This window comes from Pteronotus mesoamericanus, unplaced genomic scaffold (assembly GCF_021234165.1).
Source record: "Pteronotus mesoamericanus isolate MK-2021 breed Mesoamerican mustached bat unplaced genomic scaffold, CSHL_Meso_final scaffold_408, whole genome shotgun sequence".
Classification (NCBI taxonomy): domain Eukaryota; kingdom Metazoa; phylum Chordata; class Mammalia; order Chiroptera; family Mormoopidae; genus Pteronotus; species Pteronotus mesoamericanus.
The window spans coordinates 6,812,603-6,840,573 of record NW_026555315.1 but is presented as its reverse complement, the minus strand read 5'-3'; the positions used below and the strand labels follow the sequence as shown (position 1 = coordinate 6,840,573).

Genomic DNA, 27,971 nt, shown 5'->3' with positions numbered 1-27,971 from the left:
CCTGTCCCAGCCCTGCCTTCAGAGTCCCCTGAGCTTGGATCACAAGCCAACAGCATCCCTGAAGATAACCAGAGCCAAATGTTTACTCAATGGAAGTCATTATTCAGTGAGCCGCTGCTTACCATAAACTATGAAAAGCACAAGTTTTGAGCCCAGCCAAGATTAAATCCAGACGGAGGTCTTCCCATTCCCTGATTTGCTACTTGCACTGCTTTTGTTGGACCCAGCCTTGGAGCCCACTTTGGCTTTTTTTTCCCGGGGAACATGGGGGTTGTTTTGGTGGCTGTAGGCCTGGATTGCTAGGTCCAAGCGCTCCTGAGCCATCCGGATCTCCCGCTGCAGAGTCTCCAGGTCAGCTGGGAGGTGCTCCTCCTGGCTGCCATACTGCTGTTCCTGGGCGATGTTGGCTTTGTTTTGCTTGTAGGCGATCTTAGCATTGGACAGTTCGGTGTACTGGATCTGATCTGGTTTGACAGCAATGTTATAGCCAGGGGGAGCAGATGGTGTATTCCAAGTGAAAGGATAATTATAAACACCCGGGTCTTCCAGTTCCCTCCTTTTACTGTTCAATGAGTCTCGGATTGTCCCAAATCCTAAATGAAGCATCTCCCAAATGTTAAGCATCAGGCAAAGGCCTGTCACACCATACATTATCAGAAGGAAGATGGTCTTTTCAGTGGGTCTAGAAATAAAGCAGTCTATCTTATGAGGGCAAGGAATTCGACTGCACACATAAGATGGATGGACTTGGAAGCCATAGAGAAAATACTGCCCTATCAGAAAACCAACCTCAAACACGGTCCTCGCCAGCAACTGCAGCACATAGATTTTCATGAGACCATCCTCCCGAATCCGCCGTCGGCCATCATGCTTGGGTTTAGGTTGGTTCTGCTCTTTAGTTTCTTTTTCACTTTCTAATTCCATTTCTGGATACATCATGGGATCCTCTTCATGATCCTCTTCTGTCTCTTCGAGGGCCCGGTGCTGTTTCCAACGCATCGCATAGGGTTTACTCCGGGCTGCCTTCTTGTCTGCTTCACCATGCTCCATCTTGGCAATCTTATGGATGGCGTAGCCCAGGTACATCACCGAGGGGGTCGCCACCAGGATGATCTGGAACACCCAGAAGCGCACGTGGGAGAGGGGCGCAAAGGCATCGTAGCAGACGTTCTCGCAGCCGGGCTGCTCTGTGTTGCACACAAACTTGCTTTGCTCGTCGTAGTAGATGGACTCCCCTCCTACAGCTGTGAGGACAATCCGGAAGACGATCAGGACGGTGAGCCAGATCTTCCCCACGAACGTGGAATGGTTGTGGATCTCTTCCAGCAGGCGAGTCAGGAAGCTCCAGCTCATGGTGACTGAGCAGGCTTTCCCTGATAAAAATGGAAAAATACCAAGGGAAATCAACAAATACTAAGATTTTAACAATTAGGTTTTTTACTGATATCTCTAGGAACTATTTTTCTGCATACCTGAAATATAACTTCAAGGCTCATACTAGAAAGATTGTTAAAAACAAAGAGCATCTCACTCTACTACCCTTGGATAGGACAATTCACCTCAGTCTATCAGCACTTGTTTGGACTACCAAATTAAGGTGTGGTTTGCTTTCATGTCTTCCCTAGTTTAAAAGGTAAAATTGTAGCCATTATTTTAGATCTATTTCTCAGACACAGTACACTGGATTCTTCACACAAGCTATTATTTCATAAGGCTTTCAGAACTTTGTGAGAGACAGATAAGAAATAAGAAAATCTTTGGTCCAGTCATAAAACCCCTGAGAACATAAGGGAGGCACTTCGGCTAGACACCATTGTGAAGAAGCACCTTACTAGGAAACTTAAATTTTAGACCTGTGGACAAAGTATTACAAGTAATTAAAAAGGCCCTGATTGGTGTGGCTCAGTGGGCTGGGGCATCATCCTGCAAACCAAAAGGTTGCCTGTTTGATTCCCAGTCAGGGCACACGGCTGGGTTGTGGGCCATGTCGCCGGTTCAGGGCACATGAGAGGCAATGATCAATGTCTCTCTTGTACATCAATGTTTCTCTCCCCTTCTCCCTTCCTTTCCCTCTAAAAATAAATAAATAAAATCTTTAAAAATAATAAAAAAGGCCCTGGTTGGCCCTGGTCAAGTGGCTCAGTTGGTTGGAGCATTGTCCCATACACCAAAAGGTTGTGGGTTCAATCCCCTGATGGGGTGTGTACAGGAGGCAACTGATCGATGTTTCTTGTTCACATCAATGTTTCTCTCTCTAAAAATCCATAAAAACATATCCTCAAATGAGGATTGAAAAAAAAGGCCCTGGCCGGGTAGCTGAACTGGCTAGAGCATCATCCCAATACACAAAGGGTGAGGGTTTGATCCCTGCTCAGGCACATACAAGAATCAATCAATAAATAACATAAATAAGTGGAACAACAAATTGATGTCCCTCCCCTCTTCCTCTCTCTAAAACACTCAATTAAAAATAATAATAATTAAAAAGATTCTGTATTATGTTTCTGTATTAACTTTATGGTGAATGTTAAAAAATGTCTGCAAATTGAATTGTGAGGACATTAAATACAATCAACAGGCAAATTCATTTAAAACAGCATTTTGAAGGATAATTTTTTCCCCAAGATTCTTGAACTATGTCCAGAATCCTGGAAAACCATCTAAATACGGTAATATATATAAAATCCCTAATGTCACCCTTGACAGTAAGTACACCTAGCTTTTCTCCTTCCCTCTCCCAGTTTACTTCTGCAGATTATAGGTGATTATCAGCATTGTCAAAGAAGTTTAAATACACTTTACCTGTTATCCAGAACTTCTGCTATCCAAAATTTTCTTACAGAAATGCTGTCTTGCTTACAACTTTTCCAGATTCCCTCTGGAAAGGGGGAAAAAAAAAAAGATCATAAGCTTTCTCCCACAGAAAACAATGGCTCAATAAAATGTCATTTTCAGGAAGAAACGAAGTTTTCTATGTGCCATGGAAATCAATCAGCATGATACAGAAACAGGCTTGAGTTTGAATACTAATGGTTTCTCCTACCAATATATGTGGTAGGAGAAACTTCACAGCGGTGACCCAAAGACTCTTAAGACACTAGCATAAGATATAGTCTAAGACAGTATGACAGGAAGATGAGTCACTTGTGAAAGTCTAAAGCAGATGACCTCATGCACCTATAGGAAAAAGCCAAAGCAGAAAAGTCTCAACAAATTTAAACGGTCACTAAAGGCCTTGTGAAAACCCTCACTCCATATAACTCTATTCCTGCGCTATCCCCAGAGCAGCCAATACTTCTCACTGGGGAGTGAGCAGCCAACTAGGAGCAAGCTGTTGCGTTAAAACACCCAACAGCTGGTTCTCAGTCACTGGGACACCCATGTCCAAAGGAGGGAGGAGGTGATTTACATATTCAACTGCTCACGGAAAGAAAACAGCTGCATCTGTGTTGTGGTTATAAAAATAAAACAAAATAAAAAAAATTCCGCCCTGGCTGGTATGGCTCAGCGGTTTGAGTGCTGGCCTGCAAACAGAAATGTTGCTGGTTCGATCCCCAGTCACAGCACATGCCTGGATTGTGGATCAGGTCCCCAGTTGATGGAATGGGAGAGGCAACCGATTGACATATTTCTCACACATCAATGTTCTTCACTCTTTCTCCCTCCCTTCCCAACTCTCTTTAAAAATGAATAAATAAAATCTTAAAAAAATATCCAAGACAAATTATTGCTCATTATCAAGTTCTGCCAACTTTGCATAGCTACCGCCAAGATCCATCCATTAGACCCCAACTTTGTTCATTTATTTAATAACTTAAATTTAAACAATTCCTAAGTGTTACGTGTTCATAGTAACATAAAAATATTTTGGGTGGGATAAGAGGAAGGAAAGAAACCCAAAATAATTTTCAAAAAGCCAATGAAAAGGAGGAAAAAAGTGCAGCACCTACAGACATGTAAGTATCAGGATTCACGAACAGAACCTGACTACACAAAGAGTGCATCACAGGGTTTCAAGAACTCCCATGTCCGGCCCTCTTGCCCAGCTGAGCTCACCACTTCTCCTCTCGCTGAACACATGTTATAAAACCACAAAACAAGAAGTATGCAACATGCGGCCATTAAGTGGTGATCATAAATCAGGTTTCCATTATGAAACACCACAATTACTCACACTCACAAGTTCGGACTCGGCTTTCCCCCAAATACCACATCTAAAGCGCTTGAAACTCTATTGTCCAAATATGCCAAGATCATGAAAGTACAACTGTCACTTGCTTAGAAAAGTTATCTCTATACCTCCATCCATACCAAAGGTATATTTTTAAAATAATTATTGCTATGAAAGAATTACTCAACAGTTCGGCATCTCATACAATAATCTTAACACTTTTGTGGGGAGAAGAAATTGGTAACAAGCCCTTCAAAGCTTATGTTAGATATGAAGTAGCCATTTAAACACACCTGAAAGCACACACTGTACACTGGTTACGCTGTGGGCCTAGAAAATGCTGAACCCTTAGAACCTGCTTTTCCATGGGCATTCCTAAGGGCCACAGCACCCTATATCCAATGAGTATAAACGATGTGTTTAATAACTTAGCTCCAGCTCCAAACGGGTGATGGACAATTTTCTTTCTGAAATAAGCATGGATTTCCTAAACTCAGTGGCAGCATCACCACTGTTTTTATCTTCTGAGGAGTCAGTAGGTTTTTTTTTCATACTTTTTTCCCTCTCCCTGTGAGCACTGAGAATGGTACGTATCACAGAACACATTATTCCAAAGGAGGCGGGGCGGGGAACGGTGAGAGGAGGAAGGTGGTGGGGAGAACGGGGGATTGAGTGAGCAGGACGGTGGGGTTCTGGAGTTAACATTCTAAGCAGAACTTGTCACTGCCAAGTGCGGTCTCATTGTGTTCCTGCTCTGCTAATGCACCGAACTTTTTTTTTGGCGCTCTGCTATCAGAAGCCTATGATTCAGGACATGGTCTTCTCTGGCTTCCAAACAAACTTGGTAATAGAACAGGGAGAGAAGAGGATGAGATTAACCTGTAAATGATTAAACCCCTCATTGAAAAATTAAAAACCATTTCCATACTCCATCTATGAACAGAAAATGACGCGGGAACATGTCAGGTGCTGGTGAGAGATGGGGGAATGAATGCTAACCACCCAAATATTTAGGCAAGTCCAATTGATTTATATGTGCTTTTATACTTAAAATCTTCTTGAATATATCCTTTAAGCTTTGATTTATCTACAAATTCTAGTAAGTGGTGTTATTAAGCCCAAGAAATGTAAATCTGCATAGTTCTTGCTTTGTACTGTCACTGGACTTTCTAAAGCAGTCCTAGCAATTGACAATGCCTGGCAACATACGATTACAATTTCACTTCAAACACATCAGCAGTCTGTTATACTACAGTATTTCAAAATTATGTTAATTTGTATGTTTTTAAAAAGATTTTTATTTTTTAGAGAGAGGGGATGGGAGGCAGAAAGAGAGGGAGAGAAACATTGATGTGCAAGAGAAACATGGGTCAATTGCCTCTCACATGTCCCCCAACCAGGTACCTGGCCCACAACCCAGGCACACGCCCTGACCGGGAATCAAGTCTCAAGTCGGTTTGTGGGACAAGGCCCAACCCACTGAGCCACACCAGTAAGGGCTCAATTTGTATGTTTTTAATACAGCAGGACACACATCCTCCATATTCTGTTCCCTTCACTGTGAGCTAGTTTTATCCTTTTGCTCATTTATTTGCAAAACGTATTTTTTAAAAGATTTTATTTATTCATTTTTAGAGAGGATAAGGGAGGAAGAAAGAGAGAGAGCGAAACATCAATGTGTGGTTGCCTCTTCCATGTCCCCTACTGGGGACCTGGCCTGCAACCCAGGCATGTGTCCTGACTGGGAATCGAACAGACAACCCTTTGGTTCACTGGCAGATATTCAATCCACTGAGCCACACCAGCCAGGGCTGTAAAATGTATTCTTAATACAGACATTAACCATTTGACGTTTAATATAAACACCTTATTTTATTGTCTTCTTTCAGATTTTACTGTTTTTATATAGTTGTATCAGTCAATTTCTTGAATAAATTAAAGGGGGGATGTTACTTTTGAGGATGGCTTTAAAAAATCTTTGTTATAAATATATCTATAAATTTAAATTTTCAATTACAGCTTACATGCAATATTATATTATTTTCAGGGGTACAGTATAGTTGTTTGACAATTATATAATTTACAAAGTGATCTCACCAATAATTCAAAAGGACGGCTTAAGTCAAGAATACTGCAAAATTCACTGTAGCCCATAATTCAGAAGGATTCTCTCTCTCTCTCTCTCTCTCTCTCTCTCTCTCTCTCTCTCACACACACACACACACACACACACACACCCAAATACTGGAGAAAAATCATGTTTTCTTATGTAACATCTACTGGACAGAACTCAAATGCGTTATTTTTAGTCTGTTTTCCAAATAACTAAAGTTACAAATCTTCCCTTTCTTGCACTAGAAAACAAATAAAAAAAATTAGTTGGCAGTTGTTGGGGTGGGGGCAGTGGAGAAAGGTAGAGGGATTGAGCAAAAAAAGGAAAGAAAAAAGAAAAAACCTACAGACACGATCAGCAGCGCGTAAGGACCGCCGAGGTGGGGAGCGCGGAGGAGTCAGGGGGTACGTGCGGCTGGGCGGGACTTGACTCGCAGCGCTGAAATGCAGTGCAGGAGGCTGCGCTGCGGGACAACGCGCCCACGCACCCACGCGCCCACGCGCCCGAAACCTGGACAGTTTTGTTAGCCAGTGTTACCGCGGTAAATTCAATTAAAAAGAGGGAAAAATTAGTTGGCATCAACATGGTAATAAATTATGTAATTCCCTCCGAAATTCTTTATATTTGAAGAGTTTCTATCAGTTACATCCTAACAGGATCGAGTCAAAGTTACAGCATTTTTCTATAAAATAGACCTCACTGGATTTTTGAAGATTAAGTGTACATTATTTGGATTATCTTAGGAGGTAGATTATATAATTAGATCCATTTTAAAATTAAAGAAATGAGGTCCAGAAAGCTTATGAAATTTGCCTAAGATTACCACATTATGAAGTGACTAAGCCAGAAGCTGAAATCAGCCAGTCTTGCTCCAGAACCTGGGCTCTTTAACCACTAGTAAAAAATCACATTACAGATGGAACTATGTATAGGTTCCACATAAACACAGAAGAGGTGACCTTATCCCCTTTTTTTGGATAAAAATTAAATAAAATAAGCCTGCAAAGATGAAAGGGAGAAATTTCAGTGTTTAAGATCTTATAATGTAAAATTATAATTGAAAATTAAAAAACAAACAAACAAAAACCAAATACTGCAGAACTCCAAGGTTTCTTGGTAGTCAGGAGGGAAGAATAAAAGCAAAAAATAGTATCTTAAACAAAAATGACTTCATTTAGAAGGATAACTTATTTAGGCACTGAGAACAGAGACTAGAGAATTTTGTAAACTCAGTTCAGGGGACACCAAGCCTGCGATGTCAATACCTGTTAGAGGGAGACACGCAGATGGTGTCCACAGGAAGTGCTCAGAGCCGCGTCTGGTCTCAAGGCAAACTCCGTTATCTCCATTACTGCCAGTGCTGCCGCAACGCGCTGTCTTTCAGACATGCAAAAGCCAAAAGAAGTCAGCTTCAGCAAGCCAGCACTATACGGAATATCGAAAGAATCATTTCAGGCAAAAGAAAAATGACATCAGATGGAAATTTTAATCTATACAAATTTAAAAAATGTAACTATAAAAGACATCTGACATACTCTTATTTTAAAATATTCTTTAAAAGATAACTGGCTGTTTAAAGGGAAAGACACAACAACTTGTGGGGTTTTTATCACATTTTTTATGTAAACTTCTTCGAGACAGAGGTAAAAGTATGAAAATACCACAAAGGCTGAGGGTGAGGAAATGGAAATATACTACACAAGGAGTGGTTTAATATACACACAGAATAACAAAGATGAATACAGTAAGCCCTAAATCAACCACTAGAATAACAAAACAATGTTATAACCAACAAACTAACAAAGAAGATACCATGGAATCATAAAAAATAGAGGAGGCAAAGAGAAAACAAATAGGAAGATAATAGATTTAAGCACAGCCATATCAACAATCACGTTACATGTAAATGGTCTAAACATTCTAGTTAAAAGGCAGATATTGTCAGATTTGATGAAATTACCAAGACCCAACTATTATATGCTGTCTATCAGAAACCCACTTTACTGTAAATATAGAGCCAGAAAGAGATTAAAAGCAAAAATATGAGGAAAGATGTAACATGTTAACAATAATCAAAAGAATTCTGGAATAACTATATATTATTTTCAGACAAAACATATTTCAGAGCAAGGAATATTATATGAAATAAAGAAGGTCCTTTTATTATGAAAACTCATCAACAGGACATAAAGTTCCTAAATGTTTATATACATATTAATAGAGCTTCAAAAGAGATTAGGCAAAAACTGATTGAACTAAGAGAAGAAATAGACAAACACACAATTAATAGCTTGAGATTTCAATACCCTTCTCTCAATAATGCGAACAAAGAGAGAAAAACAGTAAGCATATGAAAGATAAACGATACTATCAACCTCTTTAAGTAAACTGACATTTAAAGTACACTCCCCACTGAAGAGCAGGAGAATTCACAACCTTTTCAAGGATACAGAGAACGTTTACTGAGCTAGACCATATTCTAGGCCATAACAAAAGTCTTTTATAGTTAAAATGATTCAAATCATACAAAGTATGTGTTCTGATTACACTGGAGTTAAATTAAAAATCACTAAAATTTAGCTATCTTCCCTTATACTTTCTTATCACTGAAGAAAAATCTCCATATGGATGTCTTACAGCTCATGTTTCCAAAGAACTCATTTTCTTCTTCAGTTCCATCCCCAAAACTTGCCTCCTACATTTCCATTATCAGTTAACAGCATTGGCTTTTTAAAGAATGTAATCCTTACTTTCCCTATAAACAAACAACAAAACACATGTGTGTACCAGGCACTATACTGGGTGCTCCTTTATTTTAATTCTCACAAAATCTTATCTTTTAAATAAGAAATAGGCTCAGAAAAGTTAACTTGATCAAAGTCAGAGCTACCAGCACAGGTTGGTTCAATAGGTTAGTTTAACTCCAACGTCTTCTATTTTTGCTCTGCTATATTCACTTAACTCCAATATCCACAAGCCATCAGCCTATATGAATTACCACTTCGTGATGCTCTCAAACACATCATGTGCATTTGCATCTGGGTATCTGCCGTATCTGAAGAACTGAAAACTACCCGATGTAAACTCTCTAAATGACTAATCATTGATGGTGAGTGGTAAGTCAACTCTAACATCATCCTCCTGACGGAACAGCATACATACCATACCAATAAGCCTTCATACCAAAACTGCCCTTGCCTCTGATAACTTCTACACTGCCAAATCCAACGGTCATTTCTCCTATTCAACCTTTTAAGCCATATTTGATACAACTGATTACTCCTCCTTCCTTGAAATACTTTTTTTTTTTCACTTGTCCTCCCTGATATTATCCTCTATTGGCTAGTATTTGTCAGTTTCTATTTCAGTCTCATTTATCCTTTTCCAAACTTAGAAGTACACACTGGTTTTTATCCTATCTTACCAGCCTAGCCTTTTCAGTGTCCTTTGCTGGTTCCTCTATCAGAATTCCAGCTATAAAAAAATTTCCCATTTACTCCAACACCTCCCCGGATCTTCAGACCTAAAATTCAACTGCTATTCTTTATCTTGGATGTGTGTTAGGCACCTGAAATTTCACACACCCCAAAGCAGCCCTCTCGCCCTCCAAAGACCTACAGCATCTTCAGCGTCCCGAGTCTCAGTAAACAGTTCCACCACCTAGCGCTGTTCTCAGAGCAGCCCTTCAAGCCAGCTCACTCCTTTTCCTCGCTCCACAGCCACACGAGCAGCAACTCCTGCTGGTTCTAGCTTCAAAACGTATCCACAGAGCAACCACTTCTCACCGCCCCCACTGCTACCATTCTGGTCCACCACCTCCCTCTCTCACCAAGATCAACGTAAAAGCAGGAATCTAACCCGTCTCTAGGTGATGCTCTTCTCCTTCTCAAATCGATTCTCTAACATGCAATTACCGTAAAGCTCTTAGAAAGTTAAGTCAGATCATGTCCCTTTTCCTGCTCAAAACTTTCTGGGAATAAAACCTACAATCTTTCCCACAGCCTGCAATGCCCTTTATCACACAGCCACCAGCTCACTTTCTGGTCTCATCTTCCAGTCTCCCTCTTGCTCACCCTGATTCTGGAAGGCCTGCATCCTTACTATTCTTCCAATCGTACCACATATACTATGCTTTTGCCTCAAGACGTCTGCACATGCTATTTTCACTGCTGTGAATACTTCCCCCCCGCCTGCCCCTTTTCGGGCAGAACCCTCTCTATTCAAGTCTGCTCAAAAGTCACCTTCTTACTGAGATTTTTGCCTGGACCACTTCCTTCTAAATTAAAATGTCATTCTCTGGGCCCTCACTCAGCTTAAATTTTCTTTATAGCACATTTAACTCTTACGTATATAATTTTTATTTTTAAAAAGATTTTATTTATTTATTTATTTTTAGACAAAGGGGAAGGGAGGGGGAAAGAGGAGAGAAATAGCTCTGTGTGGTTGCACCTCGTGTGCTCCCCACTGGGGATCTGGCCTGCAACCCAGGCATATGCCCTGACTGGGAATTGAACCGGTGACCCACTGGTTCGCAGGCCAGTACTCAATCCACTCAGGCACACCAGCTAGGGCTGTAATTTTTATCTTATAATTTTCTTCATAGAACATAAGATACCTGAGGACACAGTTTTGTTTTTGTATCCCCAGTATCTAAAAACCACAGCCTGGCAAATGGTTGATAGGTTCTCACCAAGTATCTGTTCAATAAATAAATTCAAAAATTTAGAAACAATGTTCATGACATAGTAACTGAAAAATGTAGGACACGAAACAGAATTATCTTAATTTTGTGAAAACAAAAATTATGCATTTAAAAACCCTAGCAGAAAAACAAAAAGTTAAAAAGAAAAACAAACCCTTAAAGGCTGTAGACCAGTACTGACTCTACCTTCTCCCTTCTTCAGCCCATCTCCTACACCTCCCGCCCACAGAACACTCTCTCTGAATGCACCTGTGTAACTCCTCTGCCTCTAGTGGAGAAAGAAAGCCACCACTGGGAAGTGGATGCGCAAAGCAGCAGGGCAAAAACGGGCTTTTAATTACCAGTGCTTTTGAGCAAAGGATCTAGCTGGAAAGAGAGAGATAAAGGGGAGCCCTGGCTAGTGTGGCTCAGTTGGTTGGAGCACTGTCCCATAAAACAAAGGTCACAGGTTCAATTCCCAGTCAGGGCACATGCCTAGGCTGCAGCTTTGGTTTCTCTTTGGGGCACACATAGAAGAGGCAACCAATCAATGTTTCTATCTCCCATCAGTTTCTCTCCCTCTCTCCAAAATCAATAAGCATGTCCTTGGGTGAGGATTTAAAAAAAAAAAAAGATAAAAGGAGAATTCATACCTCACATTAGATATCTGGACAATCCCTGTATAGATAAACTATTTAAACATAGAAGCTAAAACCATAAAAATTATTAGAATAAAACATAGTTGACATCTCATATAACTATAGAAATGGAAAGAAAAGAACCGAATCTGAGTACAAAAAAGAAAGTGTCTCTGTGGTTAAAAACAAAACAAAAAATACATCACAAGCAATATTGAAAAATAATGAACTGTAGGAAAAGTTTTTGATAATTCTTTTATAGGAAAAAGCTAATCTCCTTAATATAGAGTTTAAAAACAAAAACTCCAAAAAACTAGCCCTGGCTGGTGTGCCTCAGTAGCTTGAGTGGAACGGAAAGGCCGCTGGTTTGATTCCCAGTCGGAGCGCGTGCCTGGGTGGCCGGCCAGGTCCTCAACTGGGGCTGTGCGAGAGGCAACCGACCGATGCCTCTCTCACATATCGGGGTTTCCCTCTCTTCCCCTTTCTAAAAATAAGTAAGTAAAATCTTAAAAAAAAAAAGTTCTGGAATTAGACAACGGTGATGGTTGCACAACCTTGTAAAATTTACTACGTATCACTGAATTATACACTTTAAAAGGGTAAATTTTAAGGCATGTGAATTATATCTCAATAACTAAACAAAATTCTTTGAGATACAAGTCTCTCCAATCACACAGGCAACAATCTAAAATTTGGGGAGGCTGTGGAGAAACCAATGTTCTCATATATTGCTAATGGCAACGGCACCACCTCTGATGGCAATTTAGCAATAGCTAACAAAACTACAAATGCGTTCATCCTTTGAACTAGTAATCTCACTTTTGGGAATAATCATACTATAGCACTGTTTCTATAAACAACTCAAGTGTCCCTATGAAGGGAATGATTAAATGCACTATTGTCTACTTAAACAGAGTATCATTTGGCTGTAAAAAATAATAAGGAATATTCTAAGATATTCAAAATACTTAACTGGTAAAAATAGCAAGGTATATGAGTGTACATAATATATGCCTTTTATATAAGGAGGGAAAAAACCTGTAGTTTTGCTCATACTTCTGTAACAAGGATACATTTAAAAAATGAAAGTAACAGAGGTAACTAAAGAGGATGGGGTAGGACCAAGGCTTGATTATATACCTTTTTATATTGCCATTTTTTTTAACCCAATGAATATACTGTCTTTTTAAAGAAAATACCCCTAAAGACATTCCCATGCCCCATAAAGTCTGCTTGAAATTTATAAAACTTCTGTGCCCTCGCTGGTATAGCCCAATGTGTTGGGCATTCTCCCACGGACCAAAAGGTCACAGGTTCAATTCCTGGTTGTGGGGCAGGTTCCCCCGGGATGAAGCAATTGAAAGGCAACCCAGTCATGTTTCCCTCCCTCACTTCTCCTTTCTTTAAAAATAAATAAAATCGTAAAAAGAAAAAAGTTTTGTGCCCTGGCTGGCATGGCTCAGTTGGAGCATTGTGCCATAAACTAAAAGGTCATGGGTTCAGTTCCTGGTCAGGGCACATACCTGGGTTGCAGATTCTGTCCCCGGTGGGGCACATACAGGAGGCAACTGATTGATGTTTCTCTCTCACATCAATGTTTCTTTCCCTCGCTCTCTTTCCCCCTTCCCCCTCTCTAAAATCAATAAGCATGTCCTTGGTGAGAATTTAAAAAAAAAATCCTTTTGTAAACTTTTTAAAGTTAAAATAAATTTTATTTATACAAAATTATTTTATTAAAAAATCATTTATTTTACTTCAAAAATTTACATACATATTTACATCAATTTACACTATACATTTTCACATATGCAATTGCTGTTTCCCTCCATTAAACCCAGTCCCCCGCACACCCTCGTTTGCTCCCTCGCTTCATTTACACTTCTCTTCAGATGTCACCTCCTGTATCGAGCCTTCCCTGACCATCTACCTACAATAATGTCCCTCCATCACTCTCTATATTCTTATTCTGCCTTTTGCTTTAAGAGCACTTAACATTACCTAACACACTTTTTACTTGTTAATGTGTTCATTATCTGTCACCCCAATAGAATTTAAGCGAAGAACTTTGTTCTTGTATCCCTGGCACTTAGAACAACTATATACACTGAATGACTTAATACATTCGAATCTCTGCTCATTGATTTTTTTCCCTACTTTAAATCATCTTTCCTCTACTTCCTACCTGGAAAAACTTTTGTCCTTCAAGATCTAGCCCAAAAGTCAGCTCAAGTGTCCTTGACCTCCTCGATAAGTCTCGTCCCCAGAAAGTCCATAATAATTTTTCAGTTCACCAATATCAGGACTTCCTTGAGAGAGGACTTCCTTAACAGAATCAAGGTTAGTGGCACTGGCTTCTCTTGCTAGGATACAAGTTTTTTAAGATTCTCCGAGCCCCTAGCACCTAGTATGCTGCCCAGGACACCAAAAAGCACTCAATGAATGTATGCTACATTAAACAGCAGATCTGAGTGAATCTGTAGGAAGCAGAAAATGTAAAACATGTATGTTCACTAATGCTTCATACTTCAGGACAAATTACACTGAATGGGATAAAAGTACAAAATGTGAAAATGCTCAGAAACAGGAGAGACTAATTCCTATGAATTAAAAAAGCATAAGCTGTCAATTATACCTCCATAAAGCTGGGGGGAAAAAAAGTATAATCTTACTGCAGAAGACATGTAGGTCTCTGATGGATGGGTATGGTTTCACCAGGCAGAGCTGGGGTGGGAAGTAGAAGCAAGGCAGGTGGAGAAAATGGTGTGAGTGAAAAGTGGCATAAGAAGGCTCTTAGACTGGAACACGATGGAGGATGTTTGGGAAACAGTTGTAGAGAAGGCTGAACAGGGAAGTCAGAGACCAGTCTGCAGAGAGCCCTAGCACACCATGGAACCTGAAATTAAAGCATGTCAAAGTAATAATGAGTCAATCTCCCTCAAATGTGGTCCGCAGACCACCTTCATCAGAGTGCGTGTTAAATGCCAATTCCCAGGTCCCACTTAGCCAACTCCCACTCCCGTGACCACTGAATGAGATTAACTCGCATGTGGTTAGACATTTCAGTTGTTCACAAGGATTTGCTAGAATACTTATAACTTTGCACATGTCCCTAAATATAGATTTAGGATAAATTTCTAAAGAATTGCCGGGTCAAATTATATGAATTATGAAAAAAAATTTGCATGTGCTAAGAAAAGGCCAACTATTGACCCATTATCTCTCTAAAAATTCTAAAGCTGTTGATATGTATTACCAAATTACCCCTCCAAAAAGCTATTAATTATTTATATCTCCACTATTAGAGTATGAGCATGCTGGTTTCCTCACTCCCGCAACAATGGCTTTAATACATTTTTTAAGAAAGAAGGCTTGGGATAATCTGAATTTAAACTCTAAGAAGTTTTAAACTATCCCTAATCATTAGGAAAATGCCAAGAACAAAAACCAGAAAAAAATAACCGCCACAACAACAAAACTCTACATTAATATTTTTAAAGGAACAAAAGAAAGCAAGCATATAAATGTTGACAAAACTGGAATGCTACTGAAAAACCATAATCCTTGCTGTGCATTGCTGGTGTGAACATGAAATGGTGCAGCCACTATAGAAAATGGTATGGTTATGATTTCCTCAAAATATTAAATATAGTTATCACATGATCCAACAATTCTACTTCTGGATACATACCTGAAAGAAACAAAAGCAGGGACACCGACATATAGTTATACACCAACATATAGTTATGAACATATAGTTCACAGCAACATTATTCACAACAGCCAAAAGACTGAAGCAACACAAATGACCAGTGACAGATGAACAGATAAATACGGTATACACATAAGAGGTCTGTCCAGAAATAGTCCAGCCACTGTAAACATAACAGTGTGACATAGATGTAACCTGGCAGCTAAGGAGAGTGTACTGGAATGCATATGCGTGAACAATGATGACTTCACTGCTTTAGTCGGTGGGGGTAGCAGATGCCATTGAGTGAGCACGTGCACTGTGTGGCCATCACATTCAAAATGAGCAGCGCAGTGTTGGTGGTATAGTGGTGCACACAGCGGCCTTCCAAAATGACTGAGCAAGTAGAGCAACAAATATCAATCAAATTCGCGTTAAGCTTGAACGTTCCTCTGAGGAAATTATTTGGATGATTCGGCGGGCCCGCAGCTATGGGCAGCTGGTGATTGGCAGCTTTATCACAACAACACGCCCACTCATGCATCACATCTCATGCAGTTTTTTTTTATGAAACATCAAATCACCCAGGTGACTCAGCTCCCCCGTAGCCCAAATTTGGTGCCCTGTGACTTCTGGCTTCTCCCAAAACTAAAATCACCTTTGAAAATGAAGAGATTTCAAACTGTCGATGAGATTAAGGAAAACAGGATGGGGAGCTGACGGTGACTGGGAGAGCTGTGTGAGGTCCCAAGGTGCGTACTTTGAACGGGACTGAGGTGTCATTGTTCTATGTACAGTATTTCTTGTTCCTTCAATACATGTCTCTATTTTTCATAGTACATGGCTGGATACCTTCTGGACAGACCTCATACAATGGATTATTATTCAGCCTTATAAGGAAGAAAATTCTGACACATGCTACAATATGGATGAATCCTGAAGAGAAGATGTTACGGTAAGTGAAAGAAGGTACTAATAAATGTATGAGTCCACTTCTGTGAAGCCTGGAGGAACGGGGAGTTAGTGTTTCATGGGTACAGCTTCAGCTGGGAAGATAAAAAAAGCTCTGGAGGCGAATGGTGGTGATGGCTGCGCAACAGTAAACGTCCTCGCTGCCAGCAAACTATATACTTAAAAATGGTAAAAATGATACATTTTATGTTATGTACATTTTACCATAATAAAAAAGTAAAAAAAGTTTTAGACTAAAATTCATTCATGCAATTAGTATTTACGTCCCACTAAGAAGGCTGCACTCTAGTAGTTTATAAGAAATTTTACTTTCTAAAAACAACAGCTATATTCAAGAGGTATTTAATGTATTTAATGTATAATTATATATGCTATGCACTGGAAGACTAGAGAAAGGTAACTGAAATCATCTGTTAAAGTTTAAACATATTTTATAGGGCAGTACTCTACAGGGAAATGCTTTAGTTTCCAGTTTATCTGATTCATTTTTTCCAATCCAAAAATACTGCTTTCACATATATGCTTGGAAAAGTCTAACTGAGTCATGAGGGGAAAAACAAAACAAAACACTCCTAAGTGTTTTAGATCAACAACTAAAAAGCCCTTAACTTGTCCCCTTTCAAATTTTAAGGCTCACTAAACTATAATAATCAGGAAATTAGAAATTTCAAATTAGTAGTGCTATTTTAAATGTTTTGCAAATGCGACAATAAAATCTAAATGGGTCAGATCCAAGTTTAAATTTCCTTCGAATTAAAAAAACAACAAACCTAAAAGCTACAATAGGTAGATCGTGTTTTTAGACTGTATTTAAAATCTTGATTTCTTTTATAAATGAAAACAAATTCTAGAGTGAACTAAAACTAACATTCTAAAAAAAGTGATCCCTAATCTTGAATTTCTTGAAACAAACAGAGCACACACTGAACTAGGAGCCAGAAGATTCTAAACAGGTGCTTCAGGAATAAGTTCTTTCCATTTTTTTCATTTGTGAAATAACTTGCCGGGGTGTCCAACCCGCAGCCCGTAGGCCCCACATGGCGCAGGATGGCTGTGGATGCAGCCCAACACAAGACCATAAATTTACTTAATACATTATGAGTTTTTGTTCCCATCAGTGTTTGTGCATTTCATGTGTGGCCCCAGACAACCCTTCTTCCAGTGTGGCCCAGAGACGCCAAAAGGTTGGACACCTCTGAATCAGATCAGATGATTTCTAAGGTCCTTTCTATTAATATTTGATGAAAATCACTGCAGGCAGAGTAAAATTTATAGAACAACCAAAGAATTATGTGGAAATAGGCAACGTAATGGCAATGAAATTAAATATGAGTAAGATGTCAAATTTTCAAGAAGGCATTTCCCAAACAGTCATCCAGGAAAATCAGTGGTTGGATTAAAAGGTCTCAATATTGACATACCATGATTCTAAAGTATTAACTATCCCAGCCTCCCAGATCATGAGCTGAGCAATCCACTAAGAATGGTGCTAGTGACTCACACTCCTGAATAAGACTGCTTTATGTGCAGAGACAAGGAATCAATTAAAGGATTTACAATGAAGTTTTGTTTAACTGGAACATTTTAAGTGGAAGTTAATTCTGCATGAGTGATAATAGATGTTTAATAACTAGCTAGTGACGATTTCTAAACAAAGCATTATGGCAGCTAACTACCAAACAGTAATTTATGTATTACAAACAGGAAAACAACTTGTTTTTCCAAAGAGCTCTTGGCTATGGATAATATTTGAGGAACACAAAATATACTTTATTGTGAATCAAATTATAAAACCTAATGGAAAGAAAGTAGTTTGAAATCTTGGCTGTATTAAACAAAGAGGAAACAGAATACTGTATTGTGGGTTGAAGTGCCAATTTGTGCTGGCAAAAATCCATTCTGTTTGAACATGAGAAGCACCAGAAACCAGCTGGAGGAGTATGGGGGACCTGGGATACTGCACTCCTTCACAATGCATCATAAGCAGTACTGCCTTCACGATAAGAAGAACCATATTGGCACGTTTGTCCAAAACTAAGCTTAGGTCAAACCCACGGCCTAAATAATGATCAGTGTAGGAAAACAAATCTATCGAAGACAATATAAAAACGAAAGCATAATCATTCCAATATGGCTAGGTTCACAACACAAAATTTGCAACGATCTCTGTCATTAACTGATAGCAAAGGTAGGCTGGTATAATCTTTCTGGAAAGCACTGTGGTGATAGCAGGGACTTTGGAGTGTTTACATCCTTTGATCACTAATTCCACATCTAGTAATTTATCCCAAATAAATGCCCAATAAAATAATTTTACATAATTTATTATATAACCTGTGTAATTAAATGTTGTACAATTATAAATCTTGTTTTAGAATAGAGATCACAAAATTCAAGTGTCCATAATTATGTAGAGACAAAAGGCAGATCAGTGGTTGCCTAGGGATGCGGAGGGGAGGATAGGTAGGGAATGATTGCTAATAGGTATTAAATCTCTTTTTTGGGGTAACAAAAAGTATTCTAAAATTAGATCGTGGTAATGGCCATATATCCCTGTGGATATACTAAAAACACTGAATTACATTATTTAAATAGGTGACCTGTATGGTATTAATGAAATCTCAGTAAAGCTGTTTAAGACATTTTTAAAATGTCTAGATACCAGTGAGGTAACAACAAGTAACTGAAGCAGGAAAATGGGGCCTGGAGAACATAAGCACCAACTACAGGAGACGGGGGTCTACTGCTTCGTGGCCAGAGCTGTAGGAGTTACCAAACTGTCATATTTTTTCTCTTTTTTAAAACATTGTATTTATGGTTTGTTTTTTTTTTTTTAAGAGAAGTGGAGAGAGGGAGAAAGAGAGAGAAAGAAACATCCATGTGTGGTCGCCTCTTGTGTACCCGCTATGGGGGACCTGGCCGGCAACCCAGGCATGAGTCCCAACTGGGAATTGAACTGGCGACCCTCTTGTTCGCAAGCTGGCATTGATCCACTGAACCACACCAGCCAGGGCCAAACTGTCCTATCTTTCAAAAGAAGTCTTCAACCTGGACTTTTATGTGAAGTCAGATTTTTTTTTTGGTAAACTTTTTATCAAAGTCTAAAATACTTACAGAGCCCTGGCCAGGTAGCTCATTTGGTTAGAACATTGTCCTATATGCCAAGGTTGTAGGTACAATCCCAGGTCAGGGCACATAAAACAGGTAAGTAATGAATGCATAAATAAGGGGAACAACAAATCTGTGTATGTGTCTCTCTCTCCCCCCTCCCTCACCAAAATCAATAAATAAATTTAAATATTTTATTTCTTTGAATGGTTTTTCTAAGTCCTCACCCGAGGACATGCCTGTTGATTTCAGAGAGAGGGAGAAAGGGAGGGAGGCGGGAAGGGCGGGGGGCGGGGGGCATAGATCGGTTGGCTCTCACATCCACTCCAACTGGGGACGGAACCCACAACCCCTTGGTGTATGGGACAACGCTCCAACCAACTGAGCCACACCTGCCAGGGCTAAAATAGAACTAAATAATAATAATAATAAAATACCAAGAAAATGTGCACAAATCTAAGTGTATGGTTCAATGAATTTTCACAAGCTGAACACACTCATGTAACCAACACTGAGATCAAAAACAAAGTATCACTAGCCACCCAGAGCCACAATCGTGCCTCTTTATAGAGAAACCACCATCCAGACCTCTAACAGCGTACATTAGTTTAGCCCAGGGCCAACTTTGGTACTACTGACAGTTTTGACAATTCTTTGTTGTGGGAAACTGTCCTATGTACTGTAGTTTGCTCTCCAGCATTCCTGGCTTCTTCCAGTTGTGACAACCACAGATGTGACAACCATTAGACATGGCCAAATGCCCCATGGGGAACAATATTACACTACACTGACACCCATTGATATAATCTGTATTTGAATTTTATATAAATGGAATCATACAGAATATTCTCTTATATTGGAATCATAAAGAATATACTCTCGTCTGACATCTCTTGCTCAACATCTATTGAGAGTCACCAATTCTGTTGCATTTAGCTCTGGTCTGTTCATTTGCTTTACTGTATTGCCAATCTGTGACTATGTCACAATTTATCCATTCACTACTGATTGGTGTTTGAGCAGTTTCCAGTTTGGGGCAATGATGAATAATGCTACTATGAACCTTCCACCTATGTCTTCTGGTGGACACATGCATGCATTTCTTTTGTACACCTAGAAACAGAATTGCTGGTAATAGAGAATGTTGTGTCAGCTTTGGCAGATTAGTACTTTTTCAAAGGGGGCTATATCAATTTATATTCCTTCTTGTCTCATTTCTTTTTCATGTTGACAACTAATAGAAAAAAATATATTTAAATAATATTGAGCTGGCAACCTTACTAGCTGAATAAAGCCTGCCAATTTCTAACCTGCTTTAAAAGAATAGTTCGTTTTATGGGAAAATGCTTATATGTAGTAAAAAGACAGAAACAAGCAAGCAATAAACAAAAAACCCTAATAAAATTTTGTGCCTGAGTAGAAATACACCAACATTCACCATGGCTTATGGACAATTTCTCTTTTATTTGCTTTTCAGTATACTCTACAATACAATAAACATGCAATAATGGAGTTGGCAAAGCTTTACTGTGCAACAAAAGCCCCAAGAGAAATTGAAAAGTAGGTCAGGGTACAAATTTCATAATATTTGCATATATTTATAAAGACCTAATTAGGTAATGGATACATCACAGAAAAGTGTTAACTATCTCACAGAACCTCTGGTACAGTTATTACAACCCCCTTGCATAAAAAAGTCCAAGCGACAGAACTTATATAAAACTCACTCCAGATTAAAATACAGATGGTAAGTCTAGAGAGTAATTCTTAATTTGTAAGGATATAGTACTCTTGACATGATGTCTTTCTTATATAGCAGCTTAGTATCATAATGCTGCTCTTCCCATTTCTTCAGAGACTCATTATAAAATGGTCCAAAAGTTAACACAGAAAATTAACATACCCAATAATCCCTTGAAATGGATCACTGTTCCCACTGCTACCTGCTGGCTATTAAGTGTTTGATATTCACTATTTTGGAAAGAGTTACCTTTATTTTATAAACTGATTGTTAAAACAGCCACCAAAAACTTACCATTCTCCACTACCAGTTCTAGTAAATGTTTCCTTCACATGTGAAAATGTTACAAAACTCATACTTCCTTTCCTAATCACTCCACCTCATTTTCTCTGAGAAGAGCACATCTGCTTGCACTGTTCCGCTTATAATACAAAGCTTTCACGATGAATAGCACAGACATGTACTACTGAATTGGAACGTGAGGTCAAAGCAAGCTATTTGATTTAGACACACAAACAACAAATTCCCCTTCAGAAAGTACTACATTCCCACTCTCACCAAACGATTTTCGTAAGTCTAAATAGGCTAGTCAACCTGGTCTCTTGAAAACAGAATCCAAGAACTAACATTTCTGACATCATAAGCTTAAAAAATTCCTATCTTAATAAAAAACCAAACACCTTTACCATCCGAATCTTCCACAAGCACACTTGCAGTTTCAAAGGTTCACACACTATTAGTTGTAAAAGAAACATTAGAGATTGCACAGGCTAGTAGTCCCCAACTTTTAGAGCCTAAGGACCTTTATATAAATTGCAAAAGACCTCTCTGGAGCCTTACATAATAGTAGTTATATGTTTATTATCTGTCTTTGGAGAAAACACATAAAGATAAAACTCTACCATAAACTGATAAAGTTCTAAAATAAATTTATAGCTTATTTATCATAAACTACATATACACTTGAAAAGGTCACACATATTAATAAGATATTACAGCTCATAGGTAAAACTTGCGTGGATTCTAAAGTCATCTTTCAACTGCTCTGCGGCAGTGGCTCATCATCTGACACCACAGGATGAGACTAACGTCCTTATTTTACTGAAGGGCATATCAAACATTACTTGCATTCAATTAATTGGCTGTAGAGCCTAGAATACAACTCAGGACCTGATGATATGTTTGCTATACTATGTGTATTTAGGGTTTTATTTTAAGACCATGCACAAAGTCACTGAAGAAGTTGATAGTGATATACAAACCATATAAATATAACTGAAGAAAAGATCTCATTAAAAATAGCAGCAAATAGATGAAATACTCAGGAATGAGCCTTATAAGAAATGCACAGAATTTAAATGAAGAACACTTAAAAACAGTACCAAAGAACTCAAAAGACTTAAATGCTTAAAATGCTTTAAAGACTTAAAGCATTCCATGTTCTTGGATACAGAAGCCATCATAGATATTAGTTTTCCCTAATCTAAAATGTAATGCAATCTTGATTTCTCAGAATGCCAGTAGGATTTCTTTGGAACCAGACAAACAGATCCTAAATTGAATGTGAAAAAATAGATACTAAGAATGGTTGAAAATTTTCTGAAAGAGTAACAAGATCATACAAGCTCCTCTATATATGTATCATAAAAGCTATACAAATTATAAAAGGTAGAACTGGCAAAAAGGTTTATAGATCAATGGAACTGAACAGAAAAGGAAGTCCTGAAGATCCAAATACACCTGGGAATTTCAAGTATGAAAAAGGTGTCATTCCAAACCAATGGAAAAGAGAGAGAATATTCAATAAATGATACTGAACTACTATGGGTAGCCATCTGGAAAAAATTAAAAATAAAGTTGGAGCCCTGACCGGTATGGCTCTGTGGGGTGTCAGCCTGCAATTCCCAGTCAGGGCACATGCCTGGGTCACTGGCCAGGTCCCCAGTTGGGAACATGTGAGAGGCAACTGATCGATCTATCAATCACACACTGATGTTTCTCTCCCTCTCTTTCTCCCTGCCTATGCCTCTAAATAAATAAATAAATAAAATTTTAAAAAAAGTAACAAAGAAATGATGCTGGAGAAGTAGGCAAGGCTAGATCACACGTTGTTAAATGAAGGTTCAAAGCTTTACAGGAAACAACACAAGTTTTCAGATGAGTGACTTGATTAATTTTGTTTTATGAAGACAATTCTCTCTGCTGTGAAGAGTAGGTTAGAGTACAGCAGGTCCTTGAATAACACTGTTTTGATGAGGCAGAGGTGGGAATCGATTCCTGGCAAGGCCACTGTCTGTGTAGTGTGCACCTTCTCCCCACGTCAGCGTGGGGTTTTCTGCAGGTTTCCCCTCACATTCCAAAGATGGTTACGTAAGGTAAATGGACACGTCTAGAGCGTCCAGTCTGAGCGCGAGTGGGTGCCCCCTGTGATGGGAAGGTGATCTGTCCAGGGTGGGGCCCGCCCCGAGCTTCGGGGATAGGCTCAGGTCACCCTTGACGAACTGGAATAAGCAGGTTGGAAGATGAAAATAATTTTTACTTGTTATTAATCTTTCTTTTTAGAGAGAGACGGGAAGGGAGGGCGAGAAACAGCAATGTGCGAGAGATACGTGGATCGGTTGCCTCTCGCATGCCCCCAGCTGGAGACCCGGCCCACAAGCCTGGCATGTGTCCTGACTGGGAGTTCAGCCGACGGCCTCTCCGTTCATAGGTCAGCGCTCAATCCACTGAGCCATACCAGCCCGGGCTAATCTTTCTAAAATGTATGAATAGCTCACATTTATTTCATTGTTTTATATGAGAAGTATTTCAGGTCTTAATTTGGAAGTTTGATGTCGTTTTTGTGACCAGAAATATGCAGCAGGAACTTAACTCTTGTTTATATCAATTAACCTATGGTAAAATTGGTTTTATTATACATTGTTTTGCTTAAAGTCACAGTTTCCAAGAACCTATTGACAATGTTATGGGAGGACTTGCTGAATATGGCTTGGGTTATATACGTAATAGTAAAAACGCAAAGAAATGCAAGGGAATAATAAATTCAAGTCAGCAATGATCTCTGGTAAAAATCCTACAATGGAAGTGGCAGAGAACATACAATCAGGTAGGGAAACACAGAAGAGTTTTATTTCTTAAGCTGCAAGGTACGTATGCAAGTATTTATTGTAGTATTATTACTTTTTTTGTCTTAAATATTTCACATTACTTTGAATTATTCAACTCAATTGGGCAACTCAATTCAAAGTACTGAGTATGTAAGTGCAGATGTTGAACATCCAGCCAGGATCAGAGAAAGGATCTGAACTACAGAGAAAAACTGGGGAGTATTCAAAAATGTATGTGGTAACTGAAGCCACAGAATAGATAAGATAGAGCGGGAAAGAGAGGAAGACTAAGAGCCAAGACTTTAGAAAGAACAATTAAAGATATAATAGAAGAGCAGGGTTGAAAAAGCCTCAAGAACACCCAGAGAACAAGGAGGGAAAACTAGAACCCAAAAGGACAGTGTATTTCAAGAAGGAAATGTTTGAAACTAAATAAACATCCACTCTGGATGGGCAATTAGGAAACCAAGGTCCAAGAATGAATCAAAGAGAACTCTGTAAAAATAGAGAGTCCAGATGTACTTTACCCTGAACATTCCCAAAAGAAATAACTCAGTTAAGTAACAATAAATTCAGTCAAAACTGATAAATCCTACAAAGATGTAGATAAAAAAATAAATCTTTGTAACTACCTGAGATTTGAATACATTTTAGAGATTAGAGGATAAGAATAGGGATGTGTGAACTTTCTTCCATTTTACAGAGACAAAACACCAACACTTACTCTGAAATCCTACACACTTTGTATTTCAAAGATATTAATTTACAGATTGCTAAACCTCTGTAGCATGTTAAACTCTAAGCATTTTCAGAGCAAAAATCAAATAATATCAATCTTTGAACCTTCAGCATCTGGTCCAGTGCCTAAAATAAGTAGTTGACTGGAAAAGAAAAATAAAGGTTCACTGAATGAGTCTGTGGGCACCAGAACACTAGTCCAAATTGTGTTGGTGCTACAGCAATACAGCTTCAAAAAACATTAAATATGGGCTCTACTCATTCCACAGAACACTTCATTTCTTTACAAACAGAATGCTACGTGCAAAGATCTCATCCTTGTCTTAGTTGGGGGGAAAAAAACCTTTGGGCAACACATTCCACAGGTCTGAATGATAAACCTAAGTGCTGTCGGCCAGTGCAGTATCTGCAAAACTCAAGGATGTACTCAGAATGCCAGGCAGTACTGAATGTCTGGTCACTCATTCTTGAGAGTTGTAGAAAATAGCAATGCTAAGACTTAAAAGAATAGGTCCTTACTTCCACATAAACTAAACTAATTAAACTCATCAGTTGCAGCAGTAGGTTTGAAAAACAATTGTTTGCACTTAGCCAGTATTAACAGTTAAAAACTGTTTTCTAAGTTTCAGGTTAATGTTATCAGCCTTCTCAATGGACTACGAAAGCAAAAAAAAAAAAAAAAAAAAAGTAATCCCATCCTTTCTTTGACTAACTTTTTATCAGATATTTTGGATGGAAGCCACATGTTTCCATGCTGCAAGAAAAGCATAAGTTCAGAAATAAGAACTATACTTCCAGTTGCACTTAACTATCCAAATTAGTAATAATGATAATAAAAATAATAATAATGGAAAGGAACACATCTCATTTATTTTGAAATGTGAACAAACTTCAAATTAAAAAAATGCTGGAACTTGTTACTTTACACTGATTTAGGCATGGAGCAAACTATGTATTTATTAAGAAAATGACGCTCTGGATTTTAATTATATATTTTGTATTGTAGGTTCCCAAAGTGAATTGATTTGTAAGCCTAGGGCGGGGGCAGGGAGAGGCTAATCAGAGGCAGACTGTGTATATCTTCCTTTGGCTAATTTATTCAAATATGGAATATGAATAAAAATAATTATTAAGGGGTAACAGTATAAGTAGGATTGTCATGTTCATGATATGGTAACCTCTTAAGTCCTACGGATTAAAAGCTAAAATTCAATTCTACCTTCATGAACTGAATAATAGAAAGTTACCTTGCTCCTTTTAAAGAAAACTGTGGAGCCTACCTAGGACAAGTAGAAAACCAATTCTAAAGTCACACAACCTAAAAAGAAACTTAAAAGGATTGACTTTTAGAAAGGATGTTTATAATGCTTTGGAAAAGTGAACAGTTTAAGACAAATAGTAAATAATATTAAACCATTACAAATTCAGACAAATAATAAAAACTTCCATATAACTTGCCTGTCTTCTCTTCAAAATGTCCTTTGCCTACAACACTGTTTACAAAGATCTGGGGAACACTAAGACACAGATTTGCTTACCAGAGCTTTTTACCTTTTACCCGGAATAGTTATTTCACGTTTTTTGAATTCTGCCATTACATATTACTTAAGAAATCCAAAGCAACTACAATATACAACTCCATGCTAAATTCCAAAAAATAAAATCAGAAAACCCCAGCAAACGGAAAGACCATTCAAAATATTTCTAGTCAAGAGCCCTGTAAGAAAGTTTATTTTTTTTACATTCTTACTGTGAATAGTAATACCTAAACCTCTTTGGGGGTGGAGGATAAAGGATTTGACCCCTAAATTACATTATTAATCCCCTTTTCTATAGATATTAACGTACTCGAGATATGCTGTTCTCCATTTACCAAGGAATTTCATTTGTAGTTTGATTTCTATAGTGCTTTCCCATGTATTCACTTGAACGTATACACAACACGAAGGTATGATAATTTTAGACTCACCAGGCACACAATATAACGCCTACCGAGAATTTATTCTAACTAGATTTATCCGATTACCCAAAGTATCGTCTTAATGCAAACAAAATAAAGCGTGAACACAAAGTCTGTACCGTTGCAAATTCTCAATGAACAAAAATTCCTGCGAACCATAAAACCAAACTCACCCATTACTCCAAGAAAAAGAAATCCTCCCCTTAGAAACAACTGCAAAAGAAAGAAGAAGAAAAAAAAAAACACCACCAATTTCTAAACCACATATTCACGTAAATGGTTTCAATTAAAGCTCCAAACGCTGCGGCCAACCACACAACTGCCCACAATCACAGCGTTAGCGCCTTCTCTTAAATTTTGAATCTGGAGCCGGAAGGGGAAAATAAAACCAAAACAGTCGTCCAAAGTTTCACGGAAAACGGTAGAAATCATTTGAAGTTAAGAAAACGTGTTAATCAAGAGTCAACCATCCCATTTCCCCGCCCCCGCCCCCGCCCCTTCCAGCCCCGACAGCGACTCTCCTCTGAAACCTAGCGGGAGGCAGGAGTCCCGGCGGCGAGATGCTAGAGGAAAGAGTCCAACGTACCCGAGCCGCCGGAAGAAATGTCAGGGGCCGGGCGTCGGAGACAAAGACCAGTCCGCGGAGCTCCCGGCGCGGTCCTGCGCCCCTAACCGCCCGGCGGAGTTGGGAGCACGGCCAAAGCGCCGCCGAAGTGCGCGCCCAGGGTCCCCCCGGCCCCCCTCCCTCCGCCGCGGCCCGGGCCCACCCCCGAGCCGTTTCCCTCCCAATTTGGAAACCGCGCGCCCGGGACAAAGCGGGAGGGCGCGCCGGGCGCGACGGCGGGCCGCGGGTGGCGATGCCCCTCCGGGCTCGGCGGGAACCACTCGGTGGCGCCCCTGTCCCTTCCCCAAACCCTCCTCTTTCCCGGCTCCCCGTCCCTCGCGGCTCCTCTCCCGCCTCCCACAAGTTCTCCCGTCCCCACCCCGAGCCCGCCCCTTGCCCGCTTTTCTTCAGCCGGCCCAGCAGTTCCCCCTCACCGGGCGGCGGGGTCCC

The 27,971-nt window shown here is 39.3% G+C and overlaps 1 protein-coding gene across 1 annotated transcript; it reads right to left on the bottom strand.

Moving 5' to 3' along the window:
• Positions 1-27,971, bottom strand: GJC1 (gap junction protein gamma 1). The gene is made up of 3 exons (XM_054593296.1): positions 27,956-27,971; positions 2,803-2,878; positions 1-1,373 (listed from the first exon to the last, which is right to left on the bottom strand). The coding sequence occupies exon 3, from the start codon at positions 1,351-1,353 to the stop codon at positions 163-165; it is 1,191 nt and encodes a 396-aa protein (XP_054449271.1). The 5' UTR covers positions 1,354-1,373; positions 2,803-2,878; positions 27,956-27,971; the 3' UTR covers positions 1-162.